The sequence below is a fragment of the Vombatus ursinus genome, unplaced genomic scaffold (genome assembly GCF_900497805.2).
Source record: "Vombatus ursinus unplaced genomic scaffold, bare-nosed wombat genome assembly UNPS02014847.1, whole genome shotgun sequence".
Classification (NCBI taxonomy): domain Eukaryota; kingdom Metazoa; phylum Chordata; class Mammalia; order Diprotodontia; family Vombatidae; genus Vombatus; species Vombatus ursinus.
In genome coordinates this window covers 4,485,870-4,502,129 of record NW_020954625.1, presented here as the reverse complement: position 1 = coordinate 4,502,129, position 16,260 = coordinate 4,485,870, and the positions used below count along the sequence as shown (strand labels likewise).

Sequence of the window (16,260 nt, the reverse complement as noted above, 5' to 3'; positions counted from 1 at the left end):
TCCTGACACAGCCACCACGGTGGTGTAGACTAGACCCTCATCACTTCACACCTGAGGCATTTCAACAGCCACACGTCTCTTCCCACACCATTCCATCCTCTGCTCGGCTGACAAAGGGATCTTCCTATACTTCAGGTCTGGCCACGTCACCCTGCTACTTACTAAGCTCTAGTGGCCCCCTATCACCTCCAGGATTAAATATAAAATCCTCTACTTGGCATTCAAAGCCCTTCATAAAAGAGCCCCCGCCCAACCTTTCTGGTCCTGTTATGTACCACCCCCAACCCCATACTGACACTGGCTTCCTTGCACAAGACCCTACATCGTCAGCCCCTGGGAGTTTTCACTGGTTGTCTTCCAGGCCTAGAATTTTCACACACACACCCCCCCCACCCGCCTCTCTCCCACTAAGCCTCTTGGCTTCCCTGGCTCCCTGCAGGCTCAACAGTAAGAAAATCAAATTGATATTGTCTGTTTTTTGTAACTGACTCTCTTCTGCATCACCGCCACCATCACGTATAACTGCCTCAGTCGTGCTTGTCTCCAAGTTTGCAAGTTCGGTCTTCTTCTCTCAGGGAAGTTTAAAGGTCAGTTTCCCTATAAATCACTTTATTCAAAAGAAACCTGTTACCTTTATACCACGAGCTGAACTTGACCAATCAGAGGAAATCTGTTAAATACGTCCTATTAGTTATTCACGCAGGCGGACTAAATCAATGAGCATTTCCTATCGACAACATGGAAGGAGAAATTGTTAGACCCACATTCCTGATTTCCATCCAATCGTACTGTTTTCCCCATCTGTGATGCTGCCTTCTAGCTGTTGGATGCTGCCCCCTTTGTCTGTAAAAATGATCCTTCAGCCTTCATTCAGGGTCTCTTGGCTTGCTGAGGAGCGCAAGACCCTTTTATTCATAACCGCTAGTTTTACCAATAAATTGAATGTGCTTGGAACTTTGCTGCCTCAGTTTACCTTAATGGCAATCGAGACAGTTGGTGAGCCAGCCAGAAAACTGAAGAAGGGATCCCAACTCCTGGGACAGCCTCTGGGGGATTCCCCAGGGCACTCCTTTTCACTGAAGGACTCCTCCTGACTTGCCTTTTCGTAACAACTCTTCCAAGCCAAGGTAGAAGGCCCTGCACTACTGGAGAAACGGCAACTTGGTTTATCTGTCTGGATGTCCTGTTTGTGTTTAGGGTGGCTGTTTGGCAATAACTGGCAAACAGAAAACCAGGAAATCCCCAAGGGAGAAGACCCTCAGAGACATTTTTTTTTCATCCAAGGGAGACTCCTAGCTCAGGCCGAGGAGTGATCAAAAGATGTATGTCAGTGGTCAGTCATTTTGGGAAGTCACAAAGTAAGTTCCAGGCCACTCACTGCCCTCAGCAAGAGGGGAGGTTAGGTCGTGGGCCTTCAGCTATAACTGGTGAGAAGGTAGAATGGCATTTCCCATTCAAAAGGGGTTAGGTAAGCCCTCAATAAGTCTGGAAACAGAGATGCGTCTGAGCCAGAAGGGAATAACTGGAAACAGAGCTAGCAAAGACGAAGCTGAATGATAAGAGGCGTCTCTCTAGCCGTCACCCAGTCCTTACTCAAATTAGTCTAAGACATAAAGTCCCAAATCTGGCCTGAAAAGGAACTTTTACTTGTGCACAATTTTTAAGTGTTCATGGGTCCGTCTTGTATTATCTGCTGTAAGTCAAACTAGCTTTTTGTGGGGGCCTAATCAGTCGAAGAAAAAAGAGTGAAAACTTATTTCTCTAGAAAATCTCTGTCTCTCTGCCTTTCTAAACTCTGGCCAAGTTAGAAGGCAGACAAGAGATAAAGAAAAGAGGGAATCTTTGTGCCCTAGTCTGCAGGGACGTATAGCATTTAAAGCGAACTCAGACTAAACTTATGACTCAATTTCTAAGTTGTGGTTTGAATGTTTTTATAAATGCTGAAATGTTTTGGTGAGTTTTGGGGTACCACTCTGCAGAATTTGTTTTAAGGGGAAAAAAACAAGAAGAAAACTTTGTGAAAACTGCATGGGAACAGCACTGAAACCTTTTATCGCTCTTTCCCTAAACAGTGACAGATTAGTTGTTTTAGCGCTAGGGTAGGAAGGTGAATTCACTGTGAGAAAAAAAAAAAAGGCTTGCATTTTGCAGTTTAAATTTTTTCTGGCACTTAAGAACTGCCTATTTTTTTTTTGTAAATAGTACTTTATTTTTTCCAATTTACATGTAAAGATAGCTTTCAACATTCACTTTTTATAAGCTTTTGAGTTTCAAATTTTTTCTCTCTCTTCCATCTATCCTCCCCCAAGACCACAAGCAATCTGATATACAGTATTATGTGTGCAATCATGTAAACACATTTCCACATTAGTCATGTTGTGAAAGAAGAAACAGAACAAAAGGGAAAAGCCACCAAAAAAAAAAGTGAAAATAGTATGCTTAGATCTGCATTCAGACTTCATACTTCTTTCTCTGGATGTGCATAGCATTTTCCATCATGAGTCTCTTGGAGTTGTCTTAGATCATTGTATTGCTGAGAAGAGCTAAGTCTGTCAAAGTTGTTCATCATAGTGTTGCTGTGTTCTCCTGAGAACTGCCTATTAACACTTTCTCTGATCACAAAATGAGACAAGCTTGTTTAAATTAGGGAGTAACTAAAGAGTAAGCAAAAAATTTTTTTTTGGAGAAGTGTTTTGTTGTTATCACTGTGTTTTCTTCTGTGAATGATAAGGCAACAGTACTGCAATTAATCTCAGTTGCACCAAGAAAAATTTTTATGCCAATTTACAGAGAAGAAATTCAGTGGGGTGAAGATCAGTTCTATCGGTAGTCTGGGATACGACTAGGAAAGCAATATTAAAGGAGGTGTTGGATCAGAATATGAAAGAAGACAGACGCAGTTTTGAAAGGATATACAGAGAAAGGAAGAGAAACTTTACATAGGTAAGGCTGGAAAGCACAAGGAGTTTGGAGTTTTGGGAAGAGATCTGAAATAGATTTTTGATCTACTAAGATAAGAAAGATATGAAAAATCTGAATTCGAGACTAATTTCACCTGTCTGAACCACACCCAACCCACTAGATATCAGGAAACTGCTTCAGGCTACAGGTGAGAAGGGAGGAGATGGGGAGAAACAAGACATTTCTCAAAGGAAATAAATTACTAGATTTATAGATCTGACTATTTGGGTGCATTTGGTTCTGATTAAATTGGCAATCAGCAACAGAAAATTCTGAAGTCCTTCATCCATGGAGAAAAAGCGCAGGAAATATTAACCTAGTCGGACCTCAACTAAGCATTCTGGGAACAAAACTCTTTCAATAAGGCTTCTCTGGGCAAAGAGATGGGAGCTTGGAGCTCTTGAGTGGTCACTTTCTCAGGTGATGGCTCTCTCAGGTGGCCTGGGCCCATTTAGGCCCAAGGAAAGGAATTTGAACTTGAGAGTATTCAGCTTGGATTTCAGGGACTAGGAAGATTACAAAAGGTCTCCATGGAAGGACAACAGCTCTTGTTATCAATCCTAAGCAGGGGAGAATCAGTGATATTTAGTGAGCCTTCATTATCAGACTCTTGGGTTGAAGAAGTATTGCTAATAAGGGAGGTAAGTGCCCAGTGGCCCAAAACTCATTAAAAACTCACTCGAAGGGAATCCTTTGGGTCTGGGCTGTGCAGGCACCATTCAAAAAGGAGCCATCTTTATATGGCTTTACCTTCCCTTTGATATTACCTCCAATTTATCCTGTAAATACACATCTACATCTTGTATGTACACATCTACTGCGTGTGGCCCCTCTCATTAGAATGTGAACTCCTTGAGCAGAGAGGCGCCTCCATCATGCCCCAGAAATGGATCATCTGAAAGTTCTCTGCAGCCCTGGAATTCACACCAGGGAAGGTGGAGAACTCCTGCCCAGGCGAGCCATCAGTTCTCACCCGGCAACAATCCTCAGGACTTCACCACACCCCTAGGCCTGGAACCTTCCTCCCTAACTCACCCCACTTTTCAGCTCCCTTCCATGCACCCCATGAGAATGAATGCTCCTTCAGGACAGGGGCTGTCTCCTGTTTTCATTTGTACACCCAGAATTTAGCTCAGTGCTGGACCTACAGTACCATTAAAAAATGCTTGTTGGCCAAGGGAAGGGAATGTATCTTTAGCCTTTTTTCGTTTGCTCCCAGAGTTTAGCAGTGCCAGGCACTTAATAAATGTATACTGATTGTTTAAATCCTTATTATTTCCATAGGCTTTTTAGAACAGGTGTTCTTAACATGGAATCTATTAATATGTTTTAAATATTCTGATAACTGTATCTCAATGTTATTGAAAACTAATATGTTTAAAGGAAATCAATATTCAGTTGGTTTCCTTGGCAATCCTACGTATTTTTATTTTATGCATTAAAAAACATTTTAAAACCTATATGTTCAAAGATATTTATAAATATTTGTGGTGGCAAAGAACTAGAAACTGCAGGGACGCCCATCAACTGCGGAATGGCTGAACAAGTTGCGACATATGATCATGATGGAATACTACTGTGCTATGAATGATGAGCTCCACGATCTCAGAAAAACATGGACAGACTTGCACAAAACAATGAAGAGCAAAACAAATAGAACTAAAAAAACATTGCACACAGTAACAGCATTACTGTTTTAAGAACAACTCTGCCAAATAAGTAATTTTGACTCTCATAAATACCCAAATTAACAAAGCCCTATGAAGGAAGATGCTATTTGCATCCAGAAAGAACTGATAAAACAGATGTATGTATAGAATGGTTTTACATATGTGTGTGTGCATATATATGCACACATATTTGTGTCTAATGGTAGCCATCTCTAGGGTGGGGAAGGGAAAAAAATTTACATGATAACTATTTTATATTTAAAAGAAGTAGCAAGTTGTACACAATAAATTTGCAGTTTCATGTGCAATATTCTTTTTTTTTAATTATACTATGTTATGGAAATGCTTGCTTTATTCCATAAATTAAAAATAAGATAAATTTTAAAAAACATTCTAGGAAAGGATCCGTAGGGTTGGGGGGAGAGGGCTCCAAGATACTAAAAAAGTTAAGAACCCCTACTTTAATTGGCCAACAACACATTCATGAAGTGTCTAACTAACTATGACTGGCACTGTGCTAAGTGCTGGGGATACAAAGAAAGGCAAAAACCAGTCCCTGCCCTCCAGGAGCTCCCAATCTAATGGGGAGATGACAACATGCAAACGATTCTGAACAGACTATATGACATGGTGTAAAGGCCATGGGGCACAGAGTGAGGGAGACTTCAATTCACATTTCGGGCCTGTTACAAGGCATGTAAACTTTAGAAAATGGCTTCATGTTGGTAAAATAGGGACACCAGCTCCTCCAGAACCCACCATCACAAGGTTGCGGCAAGAAGCAAGTGAGAAAATCTATGGAAAGCACTAGGAAACATTAGTGCTACAGGAATGGCCAGGTCTAAGGACCAATTCTGCTCTACAGTGTGCCGTACCGACAGCTCGTTTTCAGGACGTTCCCTCCTCCCCCTTTACAGAACTCCAAGGGCGGAGAGTCCATCAGTCTCTGGGATGCTCTGGTCTGGGTGGGGGAGAGGAGGACTGGAACATTAGAGAGTTTGATATGCCACATTACAGCAAACATAACTGTGTGTAAAGGAAAGAAAGTGAAGCCAAACAGGGCAAGGCCAGTCATCTGAGCAAGTTCTGAATGATTGGCCTCCTGTAAAGTCGAGTTTCTAATCTGGGGACAGATTTCAGCCTCTATCTTCTTGGTTACAAGGTGGGGTTTGAGGTGGGGGTTAATACTGGGAGATTATGTAACATAGAAAAGACATAAATAACAGGTATTAACCAAGGCATAGGGGAAAGCCCAGAAACAGAAAGATTAATTTCCTTTTTAAAAGAACTTCCTGCTTCTCAGAAGTCATCTGATGGACTGGGCTTTAATGAAACCCTCTGTTCCCCAGAAAATTCCCAAGTCATTCTGAAGCCTCCTGGCTTATGCCCATGCCACTGCCTCAGCCCACACTTGATAAGACCTGTGCTCCTCACTCTGGCCATCTCCAATAACAGACAGGCTATAACCTCCTCCTTTGCGGAAGCTCGAAGAGGCAGCATGCCCAGGACATCACAGCTAAATCTCCAGTCTGGATGTGGGAAGGTCAGCGTGTCCATATGGTGCCAGCCTCAGGGGCATCCTGCTGATTACCGATCCCTCATAAATGAGACACTCCACAGGACTGAGAGTAGGTCCAACTCCTTTGTTTGAGGAAAATGCGGCCCAACAAGGTTAAGTTTACAGGATCACAGATGTATAACTGGAAGGGCCAGTTTACAACGAAGGAAACTGAGGCTGAGAGCAGTTAAGTGACTTGCCCAGGGTGACACAGTTAGGATCTAAAGCAGGATTTGGTCTCAGCCTTCCTGACACCAAGCCCACCACTCTATCCACTGTGCTACCTCACTGCCTGACACCCCACAAATAAAAAATTACCCAGCCAGCATCTGAACCCAAGTCCTCTGACACCAAATCTAACAAAGCACAAACTTTCAAAAATGATGACATTTCAGAGAGGACAAGAGTGCCCACGGGCTCCTAAGCAGTCTGATGAAACAATCAGACCTTCAGGAGGAACAGCACCTGGAACTTTCCAAAGAGGATCACGGACCAATCAGAGGCTGGCCCCCTGTGCTGCCTGTTCTCAAGTAACAGGTAATTCAGTAAATGCTGAAGCAGGTAGCTCCAAACTGGAGCGGTTTCCTGGAAGAACAGACAGTCTATCTGCACGTGCCAATCTGATTGCAGGCCTAGAATGAGGCCTCATGCCCTCCAGAACAAAGCTGTCCTTCAATTCTGGGCTCGATCACTGTCTTCCCAAAGTCAGGTGTCAATGCCAAACTCCCGTGTAAAGATGGCTCTGTGCGTGTCTACTGGGGGGCTCCCCTCCCCCCATACAAGAGTTCTGGTGAGTATTCACCTCTCCTGAGGAGCCAGCAGAAGTCTGCCTGGTGGCTAGCCTGGCCAGCCCACTAGTGAACATCAGTGACCATGAGGCTGCATTCCACAGCAAGAGTGAAACAAACCCAGGAACTGAAAAGAACAGGCTAGAGACGGACCAGGCTTCAGACCAGCGTGGGACAGGGCCAAAGGTGCCAAGTCAGAGTCAGAAGACGGGGGTTAAAATCCTGCCTCTCCTGTTTATTCCCCGCGTGATCGTGGGCAAGCACTTCACTTCCCTGGGCCTCAGTTTCCTCATCTGTAAAATGAGGGGGTCAGACTAGGTGGTCTCAGAGGCCCCTTCCAGCTCCAGAGATGAGGGTCAAGGAAAATGTCAAGCTGTTAAAAGCAATGAAGACATGAGGCAGGGTGGACAGAAACGGGGACAAGTGCTACTTGTCTATTAGGAAGCCCCCAGATCCACGGCCACCACAGGGGAATGAGAAACCCAAAACAACTGCTCAAGTTTTTAATCTCTCCTGCACCTCAGAAGTAATTAGGCCCAAGAGGAAAAGGCATTCTCTCCAGAGGACCGACAAGGATGTCGCTGGGGCCTGCTGCGACCAAACACTGGCTTACAAAACCCTGGTCAGGGCCCAGCTGAGCAAAGGAAACTCATTTCTACTGGACGTGCTGGAAACTCAGTCCCTGGAGAGACTGAAGTCTGGAGGCAAAACATTCTGGCAAAGGCCTGAGTGGTATCATTCCAGATCAGAAAGTTTATGGGAGTACACAATTTCAAAATAAATAAACCAATGCAGGTCTGAGGACCTACATCCTGTTTGTGTGAATTAAAACAAAACTCAACAGGGACCAGGAACCCAAACACTCTCCTGACATCACTTTAATAATGACCCTGCTTCCCACCCTGCCCCCCTCCCCCAAGCAGAAATGGAATTACTGAAGCTTCTAGAAGTCGGTGGCTCACTTTCCTGGTGGGAAAGAAAGGGGAGAATGTTAGCTCCAAGGGGGGAGCCCAAGAACCTTCTCTTTTAAAGGTCTGGGGGGAAGCCCACGTTTGATTTTTAAACAGTCTTATTGATGTCTTTTGTTTTTACATCATATACATCTCCCCCAGTATTCTCACCTTATTAGATTTTTATGGACCCTATCTGCTGCCTATAGATCAAATGGTCCAAAGTACTGATTCTGCCCCCAAATGTGTACAGACCTGTGTTGGTGGAGAGCGTTCCCTCACCTGGGAGTTCCCAAACCGCTGGAATCCCACAGGTCTAGTCCTGCTCCCCAATTTGTGTCTGGAATGGTGCCCTAGGTTCTGGATGACCCTTATGTAAATAAAACCTTTTCCATTTCTCCTTAAAAATCCCTATGTGGTTTATCTCAGAACCACAAACCCCTCTGAAGTTTACTCTGATTATATAGTACAGACAAAAGGTCTTTTACATTTGGATTTTTTTTTCCAGCTTCTATTTCAATGCTACCTTAATTTATAGTTGCAGCTTTCACTGAACATGGATTTAAGATTTCCTGAATACTCAGTCAAATTCTGTGGTGCCTTCAGCTCCCTTGTAACAAGGAAACATTATATACCTCCCTGAGGGAAGGGTCTGTTAGAGGCTGCAATGGATAATAAGATCACAGGTAGAGATGGGAAAGGTCTCAGAGTCCACCGCCTTGTTTTACAAGTGAGGAAACCCGAGGCCCAAGCACATCAAGTGATTTGCCCAAGGTAACAGCGGTAGTAATTATCACGAGTAGGACGTGAACCACTCCATCATCTGATTCCCCAGCCAGTGCTCTATGTATTATGCCGTCTCCTTAGGCCAGAAACAAATTCCAATAAGAAATTTCTGAAAGTGTCCAAAAAGGAAAAATAAAAAAGCATACATACCTTGTCTGCGTAAATCGGAATGTCATGAAATGGTGATATATACTCTCCACTTGCATTTTCTGTAAAATGAGAGAAACTAGTCAGCAATGCTATTAATCAGTATCCCAAATTTGTACAACAGCTGTATTTTTAGACTGATATTTTATTCACGCATGCAGAAAAGCTGTTTTGTGAGTTATCTTAACACTAGCAGAGTAGAATGAGGAGAGCATAGCACTGCCCCTCCCTCACCCCCCCCCCCATCATTTACTCCTTGAGTAAGGAGGGCAAGGCATTTAATCTCCCTGGGCCTCAGTTTCCTCACGTGTAAAATGAGGGGACTGCGAGTGAGGACCACTAAGGAGCTGTCACTTTCAGTCCTAAATTTAGGATTTTAGGAGTGATGATCTATTACCAGAAACAGAAAGAACTATTTGCAATGTGAATAATTCTGCCGCTTTAACTGTCAAATGAAACTAAATTATAGAATTTTAGAGCTCGAAGAAACATCTGAACAATCATGGAAGTCCATGGAAAACCATGAACTCTTCTTCTGTTCAAGATTCAGTCTCTCCAAGTCGGAAGACGTGGCTGGACTTGGGGGATGAGTTTTTCTGATCCTGTAAGGCATGGAATGGAAGGAGTGAGCGCACAGAAAAATCACAGGTCCTTGAAGTAAACACGGTAACAGTAAAGGAGGGGTCCAGGTATGACGGTGCACCCCTGTAACCCTGGCTACAGAGCGAGGTCAGCGGATAGCCGGACTTTGGGAGTTCTGAGCTACAGAAGACTAAGTGAAATGGGTGTCTGCCCCAAGGTCAGAATCAATGGAGGTACCCCCGGACCCGGGGCCACCAGGCTGCCCAAGGAGGAGAAACTGGCCCAGGCTGGAAAAAGGAACACGACGAAGCTCCCGGCCAATCAGACGTGGGCCTGGACCCCAGCCAGGGAGGGGCTGCTGCCCTCCCAGTCTGGGCAAGAGAGGGAAACCTGGTCTTTAAGGGAAAAAAAATGGGGAGGGGATGCTAGTAAAGCCTGAGGATGGACCAAACAGGTCAAGCACTACCAAACTCTAGGAGAGGGAGAATTTATTATGATGTAAAAACAGATAAATATCACAAGTCATTTTCTTTTCGTTCCATTGAGACTCGATGGTTTGGCTATGAATTAGCTTTCTGCTAAATGAAAATCTCCAAACACAAAAGGCTACATTACATTCCACATTTATTCTAAAAGAATACAACAGTTCCTTCCTTCCAATCCTCTTAAATTACATTATTAACTGAAGACAAGATTCTGAACTTCTTACAAATACAAGTACTTCTAAAATCAACGTAAGCCAACTTAAATCAAGCTTAGTATCTCGTTTATAAAGACAGCAGGTCGGTCTAGGTCCTGTCTACTTCTAAATGCCTGAAACTCATCAATCTGACAGATTCCTCAGATTCAAGCAGCAAAGAAATCAGACTGAGAAAAGCTGAAACACCCTGTCACCACCTCAAAAGCCTAAAGAGGTCTGTCCGTCCAGACTTGGCTGGTCCAAACTAGTCTACTTCTTTCGCCATTACAAATTACTTAGTCCAAATATGGTTTAGGAAAACACATTTATAATATGCATTTAAGGCTGCAAGCATTTGATCACTAGTTCATTCTCGTTTAAAACCTCTGGAAGTGCTTATAATAACACGCAGTTCTTACAACCTAAAGCATGGTATGAGAAGGCACTTCCTTACTTCTTTGCAGAGGTGGGGGGCTATGGGTGTGGAAACCTGCACAGGTCAAACCTTTTCAACTCATTGGTTAGCTTTGCTCAACTCTTTTTCTTTGCAATAAGGGAAAGCTCTCTGGGAGTGGGAGGGGCAGACTGGGAAATGATTATGTAAAAAACAAAATATCTCTCACACACACACCAGTTTCTTTCATTGCTTTTAAAAGCAATTAGCAAGTTAGCATTTATATAGCACTTTAAGATTTTCGAAGTGCTTAACACAAATTGTCTCATTTTCCTGATAACTCTGGGAGGTAAGTGCTATCATTATCTCCACTTTACAGACCAGGAAAATGAGGCAAACAGGGGCTAAGTGACTTGTCCAGGTCACACAATGCCTGAGGCTTCATTTGAACTCAGCTCTTCCTGACTCCAGGCCCAGCACTCTATCCACCGGCCAACAGCTGCTTCTAGCATTGTTTTGAAAGTTTTAGTTGGCCAAAGTAAAAAACACACATACACCATGGCCTCCTACTGCCCCCTTCCTTCCAGCTAAGCACCCAAGACAAGTTTGGGCCTTTTTTTTTTTTGTCAGAAACAGCGATTGCATTGGGTGTGGTGAACTTTGGCCTTGGGAACTCTGTTCTCAGTCACTTGGAATCCATAGTTGTCAGGCAGAGAGATAAAGGGCTTTACTCAGGGGTAGACCACAGTGAGGACTTGAACCCAGCTCTTGCCTCTGACTGCCCACTAGCCCCAGCACCAGGACGCCCCTCAGGGTAGTATGGATTGTGGACCTAAATTTACCAGGCTTTTAATCTACAGCTTTGTTTTTAAGCTTTTTAAGTTTTAAGTTTTTAAGTGTTCTTTCTTTCTTCCCTCCAAATCCCTGCAACAGAAGAGACTGTTTCTTCACGAACTCATCACCCCCCCACTACCTTCTTACCACCTCCACCTCTCAACTGTACAGAGCCCACCCCACCCCCACCAAATCCTTCAGTGCAGGGCCAGGAAGGCTATGCATCTGTGTTTCCTTATTCCATCATCACAAAAGTCTGATGAGAAGAGTAACTTCCACCGCTCCGGATGCCGGGCGGGGGACAGTGTGGGGCAGTGGTCAGTCAAAGGTTCTGCTGCTTACTGGGTCTCAACCCTGGACAAGCCCCTGCACGGCAGCGTGGGCCTTGACTTCATTTCCTATAAATGAGTGGGTCAGACTGGGGAATCCCTCTCTCAGGTCCCTGCAAACTTTCAATCTCAAGACTTCCTGGGCAGAAAGCTGCCCAAAGGACGAAGGTGGCAGGCCAAAAGAAAGGCCGTCCCAGAAGGGCCAGCTCCAATTCCATGGTCACAGACACAAACCTGACCCTGAGGCCCCTCACCTAAAATGTGGTGACCCCTTCCTGAGATCGCTGTTCTCAGGAAAGAGCTTTGGAAACCTCCAAGGACCACTGAGGGTCGGCTAGGATTAGTCACTCTATCCCAGCTCAATCAACAAGTCTGGGGTGAGACAATTCCTGGGAAAATTATGAAAATGTGTGGCTCTTAGGCTTTGCACATAGCTGCACTTAACACTTTTTTCAGGCATTCATTCATTCTGGAGAGGCCCCACTGGCCAGAGAACAGAGAACCAGCCTTGAAGGCACAAGCCCCACCTCTGACCACACTGACCGTAGGACCCCTCAGTGGTCTGGGGAACTCTGGGACTAAGGACTAAATGGAGGAGATGCCAGCTTGTTTTGGCACAGGGCACTACTTCTCCCAGGAGTTCCCTGGGTGGGGGGAGGCCAATGAAATCCCACATCTAGGCTCTCTCCCTAACCTTGGAGAAAAATGTTATAAATGATGGCATGATGCCTCTCATAAAGCCTCAGAATCACAGAACTGGGGTCAGAGTCCAGACTTCTCCTGTTATAAGGAACTGGAACCTAGAGTGGGCAAAGCTGGACCTAGAACCCGAGGCTCTCCGATCAGCGTTCAGGGCTCCTAATTCACTCTTTTTTCAGTGGCCACATCTCCCATAACCAACAGTTTTACTTAGCCACCTCCAAGTCTATCTGGGCTTCTCAGTCAGTAAGACTTATGCCTCAACTTCTCCCTGGGGCTGGTAGGGCCCTTCTTAAGCTGGGCTCCTCATATCTACAAAGGGAGCTCTGGTTCCCTCTTCAATTCTTTGTATTTTATTTTATGTATTTAAAGTTATTATTCTAGGAAGGGATCCTTGGACCGACAGAGGGTCCATGACACCAAAAGCTTAAGAGTGGGGGAGGGGCAGCCAAGGCCCCCCCCCCCCCCAAATGCCACCTTTCTTTCCCGATATTAGGAGCTTTCCCCATGGGATCCCACAGGGCTCCAGACCTGAGACAATCTTCTTAAGTGGATTATTTTACCTGGGATTCCACCTTCTCTCTCCTGAATTTAAACCCTGCAGCGGCTCTTCCAGAGCCAGCAGAGGCAGGTACAACCAGCCGGGCAAGGGCGGATGCCAGGCCATCCATGGGGGGAGGGAGTTCCTGCGTGTCCCGGGATTCGGAACAGTCAGGAACCCGGCATCCCCCAACCCTGGCTTCCCTGGGTGTAGCATGGGGGATGCCACCATTAGACGGCCCGTGAAGGTCTCCCACGCGCGGGTCCTCACTTTGCTGCCCGGGCACACAGTGGGCACGCAGCAGGCACACACCACGGAGTCCAAGGGCCTCTGGCCAAGGACCGAGCGTTTCTAAGACGCTTCTAGGCTCGCGGGGGTGGGCTGCGCTCCACGACCCCAGACCTCGGTCCTTGCTGGGACCGTCTGATGACTCCCCGGATGACCCTGGCCCAGCCCCAGCCCCTCTGGCCTCCCTCTGGCCCTTCCATCTGCGACAAGACGGCTCTGAACTTGGCCGCTCGGGGCTGGCAGGACCTCACTCGTCCTCTCTGGTCTCAGTTTCTTCATCTGTCAAGCACCCCTGGCTCCAGAGGCGGCCCCTGCCAGGGCAGCTGCACGGGTGTGGGGGGGGGATGGCCGGGCTTCAGTTTCCCCCTCCGCCAGACCCGGTCGCCCAGGGCGCCCCGCCGGCCACGTGGCCCCAGGACGTACGAATGAATGAATGAGGGAGCGCACGCAGGTGTGGGGGAGGGGGCGCGGGAGCGCGCAGCCGGGCCGGGGACGCGCGCTCCCGCGGGCACTCACTGAGGAAGAGCCGGTACTCGAGGCTGTAGGGCGCCGCGCGCTCCTCGCTGCTGTAGCCGCTCATGACGCCGCTCGCTCGGTCACCCCGACGCTCCGCAGCCGCTGCCGCACGCCTGCTCCGATCCGGCAAGGGCGATTCGGCCGTCCGCGCGTGCGCACAGACGAGCAAGCGGCGAGAGCACTGAAGGCCGCGGCTCGGCCCGGCTCCTTTTAATCCTCTCGCCCCCTCGGCTACTGCGCATGCGCGCGCTCCGCTCCGCCCCGCCCCGCTCCACCCTTTCCTCCAGTGTCTGTCTCTACGGGCGCAAAGTACGTGCCGGGTACCGCCCCCAAGCTCCTCCTATCGAATTCTCTGTAAAAGCCAGGCGCCACGCTAGCTCCTCCTACCGAATTCTCTGTAAAAGCCGCCCTTCCGGTATCTTAGCGTAGGGCCTGGCTCCGTCACAGTGACACGACTTCAAAGTGTTGGGACAGCTTCAAGCTGCTAAACCTTTCAGAGTTTCAAGTGTTACATTTTTAAATGTTAGTTATTTAAAATATTGATGCAAAGCTTTAAGAGCTTAAAACGGCACCAAGATTTTGGGGACACCCTGTATAGTGTGTGAGTGCAGGACTTGGGAGTCAGGAAGAGCTGAGTTCAAATGTGACCTCAGACTTACTAGCTGCGTGGCCTTGAGCAAGGTACTTCACTTAGGCCTGCCTCCGTTTCTTCATCTGCAAAATGGGGATAGTGAATACATAGCAGCAAATCCCAGGATCCCTCCAAAGACAGACCAAAGACAGAAGAGATGGAGACAGACACAGCAAAGTTCCCGCCTCCATCCCTTTTATTTATTTATTTATTTTGGCTAGGCAGTGGGGTTAAGTGACTTGCCCAGGGTCACACAGCTAGTGAGTGTCAAGTGTCTGAGGCCAGATTTGAACTCAGGTCGTCCTGAATCCAGGGCCGGTGCTCTATCCACTGTGCCACCTACCTGCCCTTCATCCCCTTTATTTTGATCAAGCAGGGGCACCTTCCTGGCCTTGGAGGTGCCAGGGACCCACGATCGAGGGTCAGGCTCATGGTTTTCTGCAGGGAAAGACTCCTCCAGCTGAATGGCCCCTCTGCTCACTGGGAGTTTTGTTTTCTAGACCAGAGGCCGGGTTCTGGGAAAATCTCCAGTTTTGGTTCCCACTTGTGTATACTGGAATGATGCAATACCCTACGACTTTCACTTTTTTTGCTGCCAGCTCAATGCAAGGAAGTCAGAGCCGGGTGACCTATGGACCCACCCCGACAACTCCCATTTATCTCCTTCATCAGACGCCCAATCAGGGTCAAGTCCAGCAAACCTCTCAGGCAGGTCTCTGGCCCTCCTCTGCGCAGCCCGGAGTAGGTCAGTAATTTTCCCTTATGTAAGAGAAAAACAGCCTCCAAGAAGGGTGAGCCTTACCCCTTATTTAGGTGTGAACCCTGTGCTACATGCGGGGGGAGGCAGGGGCTGCACCCAGAGTCAGAAAAGCGGGGCTCCCGGTCCTTCTGCCCCTGCTGGGATCCAGCTGTGTGACCTTAGGTGGTTCACCCAATTACCCTCTGTCCCCTTTAATTTCCTGGTCAGATTCGATGACTTGTAAGGTCTGTCGCGCTCAAATAATCTTCGATTCTGAATTTTAGCTCATTTGTGACAGTGTCACCATATACTGCAGTGTGACACGGCAGGAAGACCGACAGACCTCAAGTTAGAGGACCTAAGCCCTGACCCTCCCTCGGTGACCTTGGATGAATCATTTCCTTCTCTGTGCCCCCGTTTCCATAGCTGTAAAATGTAGGGGTTGGACTGGATGGCTTCTAAGGTCCCTTCTACCTCTAAATCTGAGAAATCTATTATCCTACAGGAAAGAGTTCTCATCTTGAAGTCAGAAGAACCTGGCTTGAGTCCCAGCTTTAATTAATCAACTTATTAAGCACTTACTACGTACTGGGCACAGGGGATACAATGAAACAATCTCTACTCTCAAGGTGCTTTATAATATAATAAGGATAGCTAGCGTTTTTACAATGCTTCCAGGTTTGCAAAGTGCTTCACAAAGATTATCTCATTTCATCCTCACAACAGCCCTGAGAGGTAGGTGCTATTATTATTCCCATTTTACAGATAGGAAACTGAGGCAGTCACACAGCTAGTAAGTGTCCTGAGGTCACATTTGAACTCAGGTCTTCTGACTCCAACTCTAGCACTTTATTCTGTAAGCCAAAAAAACAAGTAATAAATATTTGTTTGGTTTTTTTTTGGCTAGGCAATGGGGTTAAGTGACTTGCCCAGGGTCACACAGCTAGTGAGTGGTATGTGTCTGAGGCCAAATTTGAACTCAGTTGACAAATGTTTTAACAAAAAAGTAACAAATAAATGCAAATGCAATAGATGCAACAAAGCGATTAAATACAAGCTAGTTTGGCAAGAAGGGCGCTAGCAGTTGGAAGCCCAGGAAAGGTTTCCTGCAGAAGATGGTACGTAAGCTGCATCTTAAAGGAAGAGCAGTGCTCTATGAGGCAGAGGC

General features: G+C 46.5%; 1 protein-coding gene across 1 annotated transcript in view; it reads right to left on the bottom strand.

Annotated features, from left to right (window-relative positions):
• The window catches only part of PPA1 (pyrophosphatase (inorganic) 1), a 36,013-nt gene extending 22,184 nt beyond the window's left edge, over nucleotides 1-13,829 (bottom strand). Inside the window, exons 1-2 of the mRNA XM_027840732.1 lie at nucleotides 13,723-13,829; nucleotides 8,864-8,922 (exon numbers count right to left, since the gene is read on the bottom strand). Of these exons, the coding sequence (XP_027696533.1) occupies nucleotides 8,864-8,922; nucleotides 13,723-13,786 (123 nt within the window). The 5' untranslated portion in view covers nucleotides 13,787-13,829. The remainder of the gene's footprint in view (nucleotides 1-8,863; nucleotides 8,923-13,722) is intronic.
• Between the last annotated feature and the right edge of the window lie 2,431 nt (nucleotides 13,830-16,260).